The 15,690-nt window shown below is 41.6% G+C and overlaps 2 protein-coding genes and 1 non-coding gene across 3 annotated transcripts; 2 read left to right on the forward strand and 1 right to left on the reverse strand.

Annotated features, from left to right (window-relative positions):
* Nucleotides 1-2,211: 2,211 nt before the first annotated feature.
* Nucleotides 2,212-9,633, forward strand: pabpc1b (poly A binding protein, cytoplasmic 1 b). Its single transcript, XM_053446479.1, has 14 exons — nt 2,212-2,957; nt 4,615-4,808; nt 5,623-5,738; nt 6,035-6,174; nt 6,290-6,384; nt 6,473-6,610; nt 6,954-7,049; nt 7,504-7,870; nt 7,962-8,069; nt 8,188-8,330; nt 8,445-8,529; nt 8,766-8,896; nt 9,077-9,176; nt 9,300-9,633. The coding sequence occupies exons 1-13, from the start codon at nt 2,765-2,767 to the stop codon at nt 9,167-9,169; spliced, it is 1,899 nt and encodes a 632-aa protein (XP_053302454.1). The 5' UTR covers nt 2,212-2,764; the 3' UTR covers nt 9,170-9,176; nt 9,300-9,633.
* LOC128462250 (small nucleolar RNA SNORA5) lies at nt 6,727-6,861 on the forward strand. The gene has a single exon (XR_008342337.1). It is a non-coding gene; the product is annotated as a small nucleolar RNA SNORA5 (small nucleolar RNA).
* Nucleotides 9,634-10,821: 1,188 nt separating the features above from the next.
* On the reverse strand, nt 10,822-13,390 carry LOC128461525 (type-4 ice-structuring protein). Its single transcript, XM_053446480.1, has 4 exons — nt 13,299-13,390; nt 11,912-11,980; nt 11,682-11,805; nt 10,822-11,216 (listed from the first exon to the last, which is right to left on the reverse strand). The coding sequence occupies exons 2-4, from the start codon at nt 11,958-11,960 to the stop codon at nt 11,015-11,017; spliced, it is 375 nt and encodes a 124-aa protein (XP_053302455.1). The 5' UTR covers nt 11,961-11,980; nt 13,299-13,390; the 3' UTR covers nt 10,822-11,014.
* Between the last annotated feature and the right edge of the window lie 2,300 nt (nt 13,391-15,690).

Genomic DNA, 15,690 nt, shown 5'->3' on the forward strand with positions numbered 1-15,690 from the left:
TGACAAAAGTAAAATTGCAGACAATGAAATAAAGACATGACAATACAAATGTATATGAAGCTTCTTAAATAATTTTATCAAAAACCAAAAATATGACGTGTGTACAGTAGTCTTCCTTGCAATACTGCTATCTGTATCTTTGCTGCTCCCTTCATCGACTATACATGTCCATCTGCATAAATACTTTAAACACTACTCCTCTCCATTCATGTTAGACTTGGTCATTTCTCACGAATTTTGTTTATATTGTTATTTTGTTGACGTGCTGTGACATGCAACACCTATTGCATTTCACGCCCTGGGAGAGAAGTCTCACTGAGGTTTCTACATTTTTCGTCTGCCTTTTTTCTTTTTATGACATGTTGATTCAAGGGTAGAATCTGTTGCAACTTTAATATAGATACGCACACTAATATTATGGAATAGAGAGGCCATACAAATTGATAAAGAAAGTTTGCTGTGTTTGATTGGAAAGGTTCATTTAATTCCTAATGAGTAGGTTATCTTTCCCAGATGTGTACAGCTGCTCACTCCTGAGATCCAAAATCCAACCCTGAGAGATCTGACTTCTGTTTCATTGCAATACATTTACTTGTAACAGTCTGGACTTCCGTAATCTTGATTGAATAACTTTGTAAGGTTCAAGGCCTGTAGTTCCAAATTTTTACTAATATGTTGGACACAGGCTCTAAATTATGGTCGAAGAAAAAACTACTGAATCAAAAGGTCAACGTTGGAACACAATATAAGCAGATTTTCAAGTTCTGGTGGGTTTAAATAATATCTTATTAAATCTGAATGATGTGACGTGTCAGAAAGGAGTTATCTCAGTAGAGGATGCAGAGATTTTCAGGAAGGAACTGTATCTTTCACTGACACTACCCTCTGCAGATGGTGATGGCTTTTTGTTGTGGTGCATGTACTCCAGATACTTAATATATGTTCATTTCAAGGTGGACAGGCCTGATTATTTTGATTTGCATCTCCACACAAACACAGAAATGTTTTGTAGAACCCTGCATAATTAAAAAACAAGTGTAATATAAAGGTGAAGTGGAAACACAGCAAGTTTTCATTAAATTTTTGCGTTACTGTTAAATTCCAAAATCGATTCCTCTTTTCACAGCCTCGCGCTGTTGTTAACCACATATTCATGAGCAATTGTGAGTCTGTCACTTCACAAGGCCCAGTCTTCCATCAGCAGGTTTCATTACAGTGGCATTTGTGAGATATATAGATTTGATCAACAGCCTTTAAAGGCTAAAGCAAATCTGGTAACTAACGAGGCTCTGTCTCACTTTGATTGATGCTGATAAGGCTCCTCAAGGCTAGATACCACATTTCAGAAAAGAGATGGAGTGTGTGTCTGTGTGTGTGTGTACGATTTCCCTGAATTAACTTACATGCGTGTCAAATGAGGAATGTCACGTGTGGTGCTGCAGTAAAATGTCCTAACTAAGGCATGACCAAACCCTGACAGCCCCAGGACTGTAGACCATTTGGATGTGTGTGTGTGTGTGTGTGTGTGTGTCTCTGTGTCAGATTGGGGACACAAAGCAAATAATCAGTCCCCTCAAATTTGGATAGGGTTAGATTAAGGTAAGGTTAAGGGTAAGGTTGAATTTACGTTAGGTTTAGGTTAGGGGTGAGGTTGGGGTTGGTTTACGGTTAAATTTAGGTTAAAGGTATAAGGTTAGAGTTCGATATAAATTACAATTAGGTTACGGGTAAATTGAAGGAGTGATTTAGATTTATTTATCAGGATGAGACTTGGGTGCACTGGCTTGTGCAGGAAGTCGAGGCTCCACCAAAGAAAAGGGTAAAGATTAACCTTAGGTCAGGGTTATGTTTAGATTAAGTTTAGGTGAAGGGTCAGGTCCGGGTTGGTTAAGTCTTCTGGACATGAATATGTCAACGTAAAGTCATGGAGACACAACTCTGTGTATGTATGTGTGTGTGTATGTATGTATGCATGTGTGTGTGTGTGTGTGTCTGTACGTGTGTGATTGTGTATATCTGTATGTGATTGTGTGCATATATGTGGTTGTGTGTATATGGATGTGTGGTTGTGTATAACTGTGAGCCTTTAATAACACGTTTTACAGGATTTCATCATCATGCGCACAGTTCGGCGGGTAACGCCCCTCTGCGTGTCGTTTTTCCCACTGGGCCGCTGATTCGCCGGCTCAGATGACGACACACGGGGTATATATATCACCACTTCCTCGTTGCGTACTTCCCCTCTACCCCGGCTGTTAGCGCTGTGTGAGTGCGCGTGTGCTCCTGAGCCCGCTCGGCACACGTTCTATAAAAAAATAAAATACAAAAAAAAACTCAAAACCTTTAAAAAAGCCAAAAAATCCTTTTATTTTTCCCCCTCCTTTTTTGTAACAAGTCGGTGAAGCCGGAGCAGACACCCGCGGACAGGACGGTAACGTAGAGAAGAAGGAAGCGGCCGCGGTTAAACTCGAGTGTTTCAGTCGACGTGTTCAGGCTAAGTAACGTGATTATCGCTTTTATCGTCAGTGTGTCAGGTCGAGCCGACATTTTAAACGCATTGCTTTTACTTTGCACTCGAGAGACACCGCGACTCACAAGCTAACGGCTGCTAACGTGCGCCATCCCCGAACCTACGCCACGCTAGCCACCGTTAGCTTCATTCCGTAGCCGAAACTTTTTCTCTTTACATTTTTACCGGCTACGGTTACACTAGCCATCGTCCGCGTGTTTAGCTAGTCTCCCCCCCAACCCCAGCCGACTAGCCATGAATCCCAGCGCTCCCAGTTACCCCATGGCCTCGCTGTACGTCGGGGATCTGCATCAAGATGTGACGGAGGCCATGCTGTACGAGAAATTCAGCCCCGCCGGAGCCATTCTGTCGATCCGGGTCTGCAGGGACATGATCACCCGACGCTCCCTCGGATACGCGTATGTGAACTTCCAGCAGCCAGCGGACGGTATGTATCACTATTAAAAGGCGTTTATGAGTAAAATGGATGTGTGCGTTTTAAATGACAGACTGCGACAAGCGAGAGCGATCGAGCATGCTTGCGCTACACGTGACTGCGGCCGACATGTTGTCAGAGGGGGTCTCCTCAGCTGAACCTCCCCAGCAGTGGCGTAGTAGATACGGCTCCACGGCCCGCCCCAGTAATGTAGCACAGCACTGCGGGTTTCCAACGCTCATTGGGGTCTTTTAATCGCAGATGTATCGGGACAACACCCCACAAGTTCGACCGGAAGTGCTGGCACTGTTAAATTCAGGCTGGGCATGCTGCGTTGCAATGATTTGGGCATAGAGACAGTAACTTAGAAAATGGCCGATCAGAGAGGTTTTCAGAAAATGAAAACCAGATAATGTCCAGGACAGCTTCCTGGTCATGATTTGCCCGCATCCATCTGGACATGTAATGAATTTGTTCCGATCAGAACGGTGATCACTAATCTACCCCGGATAATGTCCATAAAATAGGCTCTGGGGCAATTTAAGAATTAATATCAGCTTTGTAATAACATGTCCTTATCCATTAAGATATACGATGCATCAGTTTTGAGCCATTTTCAGACATTCACTCTGGAGGGCGTGCTAAAGACTGGGTCTGGACATTTCCCGCAGTTTGCCTTTCACATAGGGCCAGGCGGTTAGCGTGAATTCCACTATGTAAATCACACGTATTTGGTAACGACCCTGAGGTCCTACTTTATCGCCATTAACTCTCCAATCTCGTTGTCTTTTCCAGTTGATATGTTCGTTGGGGTCTTCTACGTGTGGCACCACTTTGTCATGCTGAGATATTGTGATTCTTTCAGTATTTCTACAGTTTGCTTGTTAGAAGCATCAACATGGCCACTTTGGCAATTTCCTAGAAATGTTCCTGTATTTAGCACGTAGGCGCCATCTAGCTATTTCTGGACATTCTATAAGGGAGGCTGGTAAAGTAAAATGTCCAGAGCAGCTGACTCAGACATTTGGGGTTTTACACACAACTCATCTAAAAATAATTAGGAAAGTTCAGGGAATGTGTGAAAGCAGAGGTCAGCCCTGTGTACCCAAGAAACCACGTATCAACCCTCCACATGACTTTGTCTGCATTCCAGTGATAAGAGCATGGATCTGCATTGCACTTTGGTTCTCTAGGGCGTATTTGCGTTTTCACAGACGTATTCTGTTGAGGCCTTTGCACTAGCCTCTTAATATGCCATATACTGTAGATGGAGTGTGATAATACTATTATATTACACTGCAAACTTGGAAGTCCTACTAGTCTAAGCCAGAGTTACCTAATACAGTTGTGCTAATGTATTGGTGACCAGGACGTTTCAGTTTGAAATTCTACACCATGGCAAGGGGATGATTTCATTAACACCCACTCGAGAGTAAAAGAAAGTCGACACCTTTGGTACTAAGAAATGTAAATATATGCAGCAGCCTTGAGCCAACGACCGTTTATCATTTCTTTGGGTGGCTGGGGGAGAAACTCGTAGATCCAGTTTTCTGACCCATTTCGTTTCCCAGTAGGAACAACACCTTTAACATATGCAACTGTATCCGCCACTTGAAAATGTATGTGTTCTAAAAAAAACTAACCCACGTCCCTGTGTTTCTCTCTGCAGCGGAGCGTGCCTTGGACACAATGAACTTCGATGTGATCAAGGGGCGGCCTGTGCGCATCATGTGGTCGCAGCGTGATCCATCGCTGAGAAAGAGTGGCGTGGGAAACATCTTCATCAAGAATCTTGACAAGTCCATCGACAACAAGGCTCTATATGACACCTTCTCTGCTTTTGGCAACATCCTGTCTTGCAAGGTACAAAAGCCATGGCCAGCTCAGCCTTGTTAACTAACCCTGAAACGGGGGATGGTCAACTGTTCCCTCTCTAGTTTTGCATTGGGTGGTAGCATATTTGCATGTGAACAATGTAAATGTCCTTGTTTTGTCATGACGGTAGAGTCATGAAAAACAGAGTTTTAACAATCAGCCATCACCCAGTGATACCAGTCTGGTACACTGGTACATTAAATCCATTAACTTCACAAAATGTTCAGAAAATTTTAGTTGACTGTTGGTTTGTTCCAACTGTTGCAAACCTCGACACAGCCAATCGTTACCATGAATTTTCTAGATATTTTTGTACTGTATTCTCACATGAGCTCTCAACAAAAAGTCCTGGAAAGTGTCCAGAGCAACTGACTTGCACATTTGCAGTCTCACATATAGCCAACCCCCCCGAGGAAAATGTCCAGCCTGAAAGCCGCTTAAGAGTCAGTTTTCACGCTGGTTTAAAATCAATAATAGATAAGAGCTTTAGTGGTTCTGTACATGCAGACATGGCAGATGTGGGAATGCAAAAACATGCCAGTTAAGTGCATAAAAGCTCATGTGGAGTCGACAAGGCATAGGAGGGATTTGTGCCCTTTCCGAAATAATGACATTAAAGATACATAATATATAATTTATGTATCTTTATATTGAGTCTCCCAGAATGGCCGGTCAATCAGTCGTAATCTAATAAATTGGTCTGTAATATTTTGGGTGTGGTTCAACAGAATGTTCAAGTTTAACATACTATTACTGCATGTGTGTGGAGTTTTAAAAACGGCATGTGTCTTCTCCCTCTAAGGTGGTTTGTGATGAGAATGGCTCTAAAGGCTACGGCTTTGTGCATTTTGAGACTCAGGAGGCCGCCGAACGAGCCATTGAGAAAATGAATGGCATGCTGCTCAATGACCGAAAAGTGTAAGTGAATGTCCTTAACCAGTTTAAAATTGTTTCGTTTTAGCGGTTTAGTTTGGTAACATGTGAATGAGAGTGAAGTATTCAACCTGGTCTGTTTAGTTTTGTTTGGTTTTATAATGGGACTGAATAACAAGGTGTGGCAAATGAAGACTTGTGTGCATTATTTACAATGTGTCGAATTAGCTCGGTGTTAAAACTAACTCATGGTCTACTCCAGTTATATTTTCAGTTGTGATAACAAAACATTTAATTCCTGTAGTGCATTTTAATTTGGCTAAATGTCCATTTCAATGCAGATTCGTCGGTCGCTTCAAATCTCGCAAAGAACGCGAGGCTGAGCTTGGTGCCCGAGCCAAGGAGTTTACAAACGTCTACATCAAGAACTTTGGTGACGATATGGATGAGGAGAGCCTGAGGGAGCTCTTCGTTGATTATGGTGAGTCATTGGTTGACATGAATCTGCTCCTGAACAAGCATATGCAGTGTTTTAGATCCTCTGAAGTAAAAGATTATGGGGATAAATAATGAAGTTGGATCTCTCCGTTTTCTAGGTAATTCCATGAGTATCCGTGTCATGACTGATGACAGTGGAAAATCTCGAGGCTTTGGGTTCGTCAGCTTTGAGAGGCATGAGGACGCCCAGAAAGTAAGAGGAACTAGCTTTTTTTTTACCACCAGAAAGTGTTCCACCATTTCTGGCCACAAAGTTGATGTGGTTTTCTTGGTCATTATAGGCGGTGGATGAGATGAACGGCAGGGAGATGAACGGGAAACTGATCTACGTCGGCCGCGCCCAGAAGAAGGTCGAGCGGCAGACGGAGCTGAAGCGCAAGTTTGAGCAAATGAAACAAGATCGCATGACTCGCTACCAGGTACGGTTTAGTTTTCTAGCACAAATGACCAAATCTAAACCAAAGCATACAGCTTCATCAACACTATTTCCTTATACTGACAGTTTTGAATTCCTGTCTCGGTCATTTCTAAAAATTGCAGCTTTGTCAAATTCAGTGCTCCCTCTTCAGTAGTTTGCACTGGCCAAAATAGCTGCAACAGTGATTGTAGTTCATGGGCCCCATTTGTCTTCACCATAGACTCTGGGGATAAATATGTACTACAGACAAGAAAAACCTTATGAAGGAATATTTTTCCTGCTTCATATCTACCATTACCATAAGGAAGCAAAATGTTTGAACTCTTTTCTGTCTTTATTTGTAGGGGGTCAACTTGTACGTGAAGAACCTCGATGATGGACTAGATGATGAACGCCTGCGAAAGGAGTTCTCGCCATTTGGCACCATTACCAGTGCAAAGGTAAGATTTCAGCTCTTATTTTATCCATAGACTGTAAATATAGATGGACGACCTCACTTCCTTCCACTATCAAGAAATCAATCCCAAATATCCTTGATACTAACGTTGTCAATCATGACTTTTCACCCTGTTTATAACCAAACCTAGAGGAAAAGTGAACGTTATAAGTCAATGCGATAAGAACAACCTCAAATGCCGGAAACATTAAAAAAAATATATTTGACTTTGACTTTTTGGTTTGGCCCATCTAATAAGAGAGGAGGCGGGGTTTATGACTTGTACTGCAGCCAGTCACCAGATGGTTGCCGAGACCCGTCTTTAAAAACAGTCTTTGGTTTTATCAGTAGCTGAGTTGGTCATCACCACTGACACTGTAGCTACAGAGTTAGTATGTGTAGTACATACTACTGTAAATATTTGACCTGCAACCAATTAATTTTGATTCTCCACTCAGGTGATGATGGAAGGTGGGCGCAGCAAAGGCTTCGGCTTTGTCTGCTTCTCGTCTCCAGAGGAGGCCACCAAAGCTGTGACTGAAATGAACGGCCGCATCGTAGCCACCAAGCCGCTGTACGTGGCACTGGCCCAGAGGAAAGAAGAGCGTCAAGCCCACCTGACCAACCAGTACATGCAGCGCATGGCCAGCGTGCGGGCAGTTCCAAACCCGGTCATCAATCCCTACCAGCAACCTCCACCCTCTGGGTACTTCATGGCAGCCATACCTCAAACCCAGAACCGTGCTGCTTACTACCCAGCAGCTGGTCAGATGGCCCAGCTGCGACCAGGCCCACGCTGGACTACCCAAGGTGTCCGGCCACAGCGTATGTACCCCTCTATCACTGTATTTATAGTACTTTAACAATAACTGTTTGTACTTGTACATGATGCCATTATGTTTTTGTGTTTTCATAGATTTCCAGAACATGCCAGGTGCCATGCGTCCCTCAGCCCCACGTCCTCAGTCCTTCAGCACCATGCGACCTACCTCTCAGGTGCCTCGCATGATGACACAGCGTGTTGGTCAGTCCCCTATCCTCAGTCAATAGCTTTTAAGCTGCACAGCAACTATGGTTCAACTGTTACTGCCTCTTGTTTCTTTTATGTAAGCATGTTCCCTTTTTGGCTTTTCTCCCATCAGGTCAGTCTATGGGGCCCAGACCAGTCTCTGCAGCAGCTGCAGCAGCCGCTCCGGTGCGTGGAGTCCCCCAGTACAAGTACGCTCCAGGAGTCCGCAATCCCCAGCAGCACATGACTGCTCAGCAACAGGTCGCCATGCAGCAGGTAGGAATGCACATTCCATAGTTCGGCCAGACTCACTCAACTATATTGCCCTCTAGTTGCAAAAAAAAATTTTTGAATGTGTGGCGGTGCTTTAAAATTCTGTGTGTCCCTCAGCCTGCAGTCCACGTTCTGGGACAGGAGCCTCTGACTGCCTCCATGCTGGCTGCTGCTCCACCACAGGAACAGAAGCAGATGCTGGGTAAGATTCAGCAGTGGCTCTTCATGAGTGAATACTGTGTTAGCATGATGTAGCATTTAGTATGTGCTACTTCGGTCCTCTAGTGCATTATATAACTCATGTATTTACATGGTATTCTTTCTATAACTCGGGACTGGTGGCACAAGATTATTCATCTAAGACTACATTTGAGCATTTGGCCCTTGGTATGTGTTTATTACCTCCTGACTTGAGTTATCTGTTTGTCCCTCCTCTAGGTGAGCGTCTTTTCCCAATGATCTCAAACATGCATCCCAGCCTGGCCGGGAAGATCACTGGCATGCTGCTGGAAATCGACAACTCCGAGCTGCTCCACATGCTGGAGTCTCCAGAGTCTCTCCGCTCGAAGGTCAGTTCCATGATATTAGAGCTCAACTGATATCAGTCGGATGATTTTTAAAGATGTAAAGAATAGTGGCTAATACACAGATTGAAGGTATCGTTCAGACACAGGAAAAGTAGATCCTGTGGAAGCAGAGTTCCCACTATGACGTGATGCTTCTAACATTAGTTAATTTCATGTTTGTAGGTGGATGAGGCAGTGGCTGTGCTTCAGGCCCACCAGGCCAAGGAGACTGCCCAGAAGCCTGCGACAAATTCAGCTGGTGCCCCAAGTGTCTGAACTCAAGGTACTTTCCTCATATTACACTGCCACTTACCTGTCAATACTAATAGTGGATTTAACTTTGTACTGTGAATTTACTGTTCTCACTGTAAACGTATATTCACATCATATTTTTGTGTTTTTACAGGAATGGGGATCCCTTGAGACTAACTTCACCGACGGGGGGGAAAACAAAAATTCAAAAAAAAGAATCCAACAGTGAAAAAGTAAAAAATACACAAAACAAAGTAAAAGAAGTCAAATATGTTAAAAAAACAGAAACAAGTCTCCAGCCAGGCTCATCATGAACACCAGGCGAGTTGCGCTGTTAAAAAGACAAAATGCACAAAAAAAGAGGAAAAGTTAAAATTAAAAATGAGGATTGAGGGGTTTTAGAAGAGTTTTGATTGAAAGCATTCCTTTCTGCCATTTTATCCCAGTTGAATGTTTGTTGCTTGCTTCAATAAAACTTTACAAAATTATGAATGTGTCAGTTGTTGGCTGTGGGAGACGTTACTGATTTTAAATACTGAATTATGAGCCTCTATTGATGTTCATAACAGGTTTTAATGTTTTTCTTCCCTCAAGTGTGTTCAATAGGATTTAAGTCTACAAACTTAAAAAGCCAAAAGTCTGTAGTAAAGGTTGCACAGACGACACAGAAGCTCCGGAAACACCTCTTCAGTAGTCGGGCCGAAACTTGCACCATCATGATGATATACGATAATGCATGGCCAGTGGCTTTAATGCATCGTTCCCTTAACAAAGCCAGACACTCAAAATTGCCTGCTGATGGGGTCTGTGGTCATAGCGTAGCTTCTGCTGATTCATTGGGCTGTTATCACATGACCCCTCTCCGGCATTAGCCTTGGTGATTAGTGTAAAACAGGGATAATCCATTAGAAGCTGAAAAGGCTCCAGTGCAGTTAATTCGGCTTTTTACTGTGATGTAACTGTCAACTTGTAGCAGACTAGCTATAATTCCAGCAATTTGCAACAAACAACCAAATGATTCCTGTTACCACTGTGGGCTACCCAGTGTTGAGTGTTTCATTGATGTGCATTTTCAGATGTGTGGATCGGATTTAATACTGATGCGGTGTGAAACTGCTTCGGTGGACAAATCGTTAAAGTTTGTTTAAAAAGCAATTTTAGGTGTAACGTAGTGGTGTGGATGTAGCTAGAGTTTGAAAAGAGGATTTACAGCAAAGGAGAGTATGAAGCGTTTTGAATATTAGAGCATGTAAACATTTCCATGTTATATCCCAAATTTAAATGATGAACCTGGACACAATCTCTTATAAAGCTTTAGTGTTTAGAATTTAGTAGCATCTAGTGGTGAAGTTGCATGTTGCAGCTGAATAGCCCTCACCCTGAACATGACCGAAGCCTTTGTATCCTTCATTTTTCATAAAAACTCCAAGGGTTTTTAGTTGGTCCAGTTTAGATTACTGTAAGAGGAGACCCTCTCCCCAGGTAAATATAAAGTATCTAAATATAAAGGGTCCAATCTATGGTAAAGAGTCCAGCAATTCGTACAATTTAGATGATCAAACACAAGTGATGATTTTATATTCATTGTCTTGTTCATAGCAAAATATTTCTGACCTGATTCAACACCCTTCATTCACACATGGAGATGATAAAACAAATACAATTCAATACCATGATTTGTGTTCCAAGGTTTTTAATTGTGCTTCTGGACAAAGAAAATAAATATCAGTGTTAACTAGCACTGAAACACATTTTAAGCCGTGGCGCTGTCAGGCCAGCCTTGAATGCAAGCCGCTCCATGAGCTCAGTCCTTGATGGAGAAGATGTTGTGGTGGCACGTTTGCATGTTCCTTTGGAAGGACGGCTTGTTTACTGGGCAACGCTACGGGTCTGATCCATCAGCCTCTTGAGGAGGTCCTCCATCTGCTTCTGGAAGTTCTCCACCATGGGCTGTACGTTCTCGGCCAGGGGCTTCATGTGCTCCTCCAGCTTGGCGGCAGCGGTCTTCAGCTGTTCCTGGATCTGGGTGGCCAGTGGCTCCAGCTGGGTCTTCCTATCCTCCACGAAGGTCCTGTGGAGTTAAAAAAGAAGATAAACCATCATGTATACAAAACAGAAAATTGTATATATTTTATGTATATCAGCAACAAGAAATACTCTAAGTATCAAAAGAATTGTTCATTCAGAATGACCCCTGTCAGAGTCATATTGATTTGTCTATTTACCATGTATTTATTGTAACTACTAATTTCCCTAATTATTTAATCTATAATGATGAATCATAAGTAAATTAATAATAGCTAAATGTAACTAATAACTTACGTCATACTAAAGAGATATGATAGGACTAGTACTAGTATCTTGGATTTTTACTTGATCAAGTGTACTACACTGGTATTTAACAGAGGACAAGGTCCAGTGTGATAAGCAGGGAGAAGATGCGATCATCCTGACCGTGAATCACAACTGAACCTTGACCTGGTGTGTGAGGGTGCTGGTACCAGGGGGGGGGGGGGGGGGGGGTCGTTGTACTCACTGAGCCTGGCCGGCGAGGTCCTGGCTGCTAAGGAACGCGGTGACGTCAGCAGTCATCTTGTTCTTCAACTCCTCAAAGTACTGACCGACCTGCTCCAGGTCAGCTGCATCTTGTGCAAAGCTTCCTGCGGGTTTCCGAAGACAGAGAAGAAGAAGGAGTCAGTAAAGGAGAGAGCTTTCTAATGAACAGCAGGGCTGCACCTCCAAACAGGGGCTGTGTGATGGTCGTACCTTGTGCCAGAGCGAGCAGGACGACGGCGGCGATGAGGGAGAATTTCATGGTTGTTGAGTGGAGGAGACCTACAGAGACAAACAGTGCTCAGTTATTATTCTGTGTGGTTGTTGATCTTCCCTTTTATTTACCCTGGATCTAATCACAAAGATCAGTTACACGGTTTGTTTTTCAGATCTAAGGAGGCCTCGTCCTCCTGTTGCTCAATCTGATGACTCACTGATAAAGGTTTACCAGGAATCTCTGTTGTTGTCACATGGGTTTTAGATAAATATATAGCTCCTGCGTGTTTGTCCACATCAAACACATTAACTTGTAATCTTTACCTGGCCTATCACAGACATGCTGCAGTTCAGTGGGATTCTTTAGTTGTAAAAAGAATTTATCACAGATAAGGTCAAGAAAAGACAAAAAACCATCCTCATGTTTTTTTACTGCTCTGAGGAAGGAGCAGCAAAACAAATATTTAACCTGGTTTGTGTGTTGTTGTTTTTTATACATTTGGCATTTTCTGTTCTTTTTTATTAGATATTTTAATGTAGAAGAAGAAGAAAGAGTAGGAACTTCTGTTGTGGAAAATAAATGACTTCTTGTATATGTTGTATTAAGGAATTTCTATAATGTGTTGGTCCATATTTATTAATGGTTTTTGTGTCTTTTCTATTACCGAATTCCTTGGTGTGCGTTTGTCTCAAATCTGAATATTTTAAGGACATTTTTATTTTTGTATTGTGATGTAATCAACAGTCTTTTTATACCACATTACAACCATTGATATTGGATTATTGTTCTCTTCACCATTAAAACTTTACCATTAACTTGTGTAAAAACGAATCAAACTACTAGTTTCACGATAATGTTACATTAAAGGAAAATTAGTTAAGTTAAGTATTTTTAAAAAAGCCAGTTTTTGCATTTATACAAGAATCATTCATGTAAACTACAGTAAGCTGTTTTTAACAAATAGCTTGAAAAGTCTGTGACACAATGATTCTTCTATAGTGATTTTATATCCTTGAAATTAAATGATGAAGGGTTTTACTGTCACATTTTCAATATCTGTGTGCTGCCTCCTACAAACCTCTGTGAGGCAAAACTAAACATTAAATAAAGAAGTTGACTTTATTAATGTGACTTCAACTCGTTTTCTCATGATTACGCCATAACTTTGAAAGAACATTCTTCCTTTAAAATGTATTCAAATTCCGCCCTGGCATCATTTGACATCAGCTTTCCCATTCAAAGTGAGAAAGATGAATATGTTACTTTGAAAGGATCAAATTAAAATCCTAGTTTTTTGTATACAATAGGAATAGGAACAATAGGAAGAATTGTGGGATTTGTGTCCAAGTGTCTCGTGTTGATTTGAAATAGGAGCAGACTCACCTTTACTGCAGGAGAAGTTGGACCGGATGGTGCCGAGCTGTGGGACTCTCAGTCCTCTTATACTCCAGCTCGGTGATGCAGCTGAATGTGAATATGATTGGACAAGATAAAGAGCTGGGACATGATTGGACGTTGGTGCCAGTGAGGGAATCACAGCGCTGACCCTTGCTGCTCATGATGCCACCTAGGCAAACCGAGCCAAAGTCCAACAGTCCCTCTGCTGACTGTCCAACATCCGTCCTGAGTGCTCATCTTATCACGTTGATTCAACGAAACACTTAATCATCAGCAGCAGCAGCGTCACTGTTACAACACTGAGGCCGGGTGGGTTGCTTACGTGAACAAATACAACAACAAATAAGAGAACTGACAGAATGTCTCGTGGTTTGTTCGATTTCCACTATGTCCACGTGGCCTTTAGATTGTCAAGTACTTTTAGATTAAAAGTACTTGAAAAAGTTGTAAAGTTTACCTCATACATGTATTTTCAATGGAGCGCATATTGTAACTTTTTGTGAAGAAAAGTGATCTTTAAATAAAGTTTATCATGAAGTTGTGTTTTCAGTCTAAAGGAGAGACAAGTCATGTTTGTAATACTCATCGGGGTCTTTCCACTTTCTAAGTTTTATTGTATTTTTGTTGCATTGATTAATTCTAATTATTAGATCACAAAAAGTAAAATGTAAACTTTATATTATGTGATTCTATGATCGCACATCACCGACAATCATCAAGTATCAACAGCAGTACACAGGAAAAACATTCTTACTTTCGTTATGACTAAGAATTGTATTTATATCATTAAGTGTCACTATGTGTCAGCCTCGACAGATAAGTACATAAAGAATAGAGATTAAACGTTACAACACGTCAGCTGTCTTCAGGCCCAACAGTCCCCTTAGGAAACCACCTTTAAATCAACTAGTTCCACAATTTGATTTGGATCCGCGCCTAAATTAAATGGTTTCTCTCCAGACCCACATCACACCATTCCACCAAGTTTCATAGAAATCTGATAACATACCATATAAATGTATTAAAAGTATGACTGAATTGTCATTAAGTTGCACTTTGGAGGGAGAGGTCATGAATCACAGTCAACATGTGGATGTAAACCTTCTACCTTTGCTTTACATCCAGCAGCGTGTTATTGGGACCAGTTTATCTTTATAGTCGTCATAAAGTAATTATTTCCACCCTGACTTCACCCCAGTCACCTTTTTTATATTAACATATGACGAGATATTGTAAACAACATGAGCTGTTTGATCAAATGTGAATAATTCTTTATTAATCTGGAAGGAAATTGGATGTTTAACGGTCATATGCAAATCCACACCAGATGTGGGCATGTTTTTAAACAAGAGAATATTCTCTCTGTCCAGAGCCTGTTCACCATGAGCCTGGACTCTGTGAGTTGTTCACGTTGCAACAGAATACAGAATGAAAACTTGAGAAGAGGTGAAACTAGACCCTGACTCTTATTCCAAGATTTTACACTACATTTACACTAAATAACAGAGAGTAATAATCATCCACATTTATTAGTGTTAGTTCAGGCATGAATGCAGAATGAAAACTCTTGACCGGTTATGTGTTTTAAAAACACTCACTAAAACACTCCAGTAAAAGTCTCAAAATCAACATGTATAGGTTCAAATCAGCAACATTTTCACACACATTTGCTAATAGATGAAACCCATCATGTTAATACTGATACAACCGAGTTATATGAGCATGCTACTGGAGTTATGTCCAGTCCGACCATCAGAGCCATGACCCGTCCAAAGGTCACAAGAAAAATCTGACATATCCTGAGATGGATAACGGGGAAGGAGCGAAGGGAAGAATAAAAGAGTACTCGACAAATTCAACTTAATTTTTCAAAATTTTTAATGTAAAAAAAAAGTTCTTCTTGTAGCTTTTTTTCTTATGCCTGTTGCTAATACTCTAATAGTGTAGAAAAATGACTGGTAACCTAAACCAATAATATAATATAAATGGACTTAGAGACATTAAAGACGGCGTTTTTATGCCCTGTGTGTTTGAAGCCACTGGATGCCTTTTTGATCTCTCTCTATCTCTCTCTCTTTAAAGTAAAAGTCTCTCTCTCTCTCTCTCTCTCTCTCTCTCTCTCTCTCTCTCTCTCTCTCTCTCTCTCTCTCTCTCTCTCTCTCCCTCTCTCCCTCCCTCCCTCCCTCCATCCATCCATCAAAAATGTTATTTAAATATCGCACTTAAGTAAATATACTTGGTTTCTTTGGTCTCTGTGTTTTTGTTTTGTTTACAATGGCTGTTGTTTACAATAGTGATACTTTAACAATACAAATAAATGGAATACAGCCCTGCAGTACATTCATGTTTAGGTCAGATGATCCTCTGTGGCAATGAG

Source organism: Pleuronectes platessa, chromosome 18 (genome assembly GCF_947347685.1).
Source record: "Pleuronectes platessa chromosome 18, fPlePla1.1, whole genome shotgun sequence".
Classification (NCBI taxonomy): domain Eukaryota; kingdom Metazoa; phylum Chordata; class Actinopteri; order Pleuronectiformes; family Pleuronectidae; genus Pleuronectes; species Pleuronectes platessa.

Bases quoted from the DNA above. Each gene is read 5' to 3' on its own strand.
- pabpc1b (XM_053446479.1), top strand. From the start codon at position 2,765: ATGAATCCCAGCGCTCCCAGTTACCCCATGGCCTCGCTGTACGTCGGG. The intron at 6,611-6,953 runs GTACGGTTTAGT...CTTTATTTGTAG, and splicing joins ATCGCATGACTCGCTACCAG to GGGGTCAACTTGTACGTGAA. The intron at 8,070-8,187 runs GTCAGTCCCCTA...TTCTCCCATCAG, and splicing joins CATGATGACACAGCGTGTTG to GTCAGTCTATGGGGCCCAGA.
- LOC128461525 (XM_053446480.1), bottom strand. From the start codon at position 11,960: ATGAAATTCTCCCTCATCGCCGCCGTCGTCCTGCTCGCTCTGGCACAA. The intron at 11,806-11,911 runs GTACGACCATCA...GGAAACCCGCAG, and splicing joins CCTGCTCGCTCTGGCACAAG to GAAGCTTTGCACAAGATGCA. The intron at 11,217-11,681 runs GTGAGTACAACG...TTAACTCCACAG, and splicing joins GACCTCGCCGGCCAGGCTCA to GACCTTCGTGGAGGATAGGA.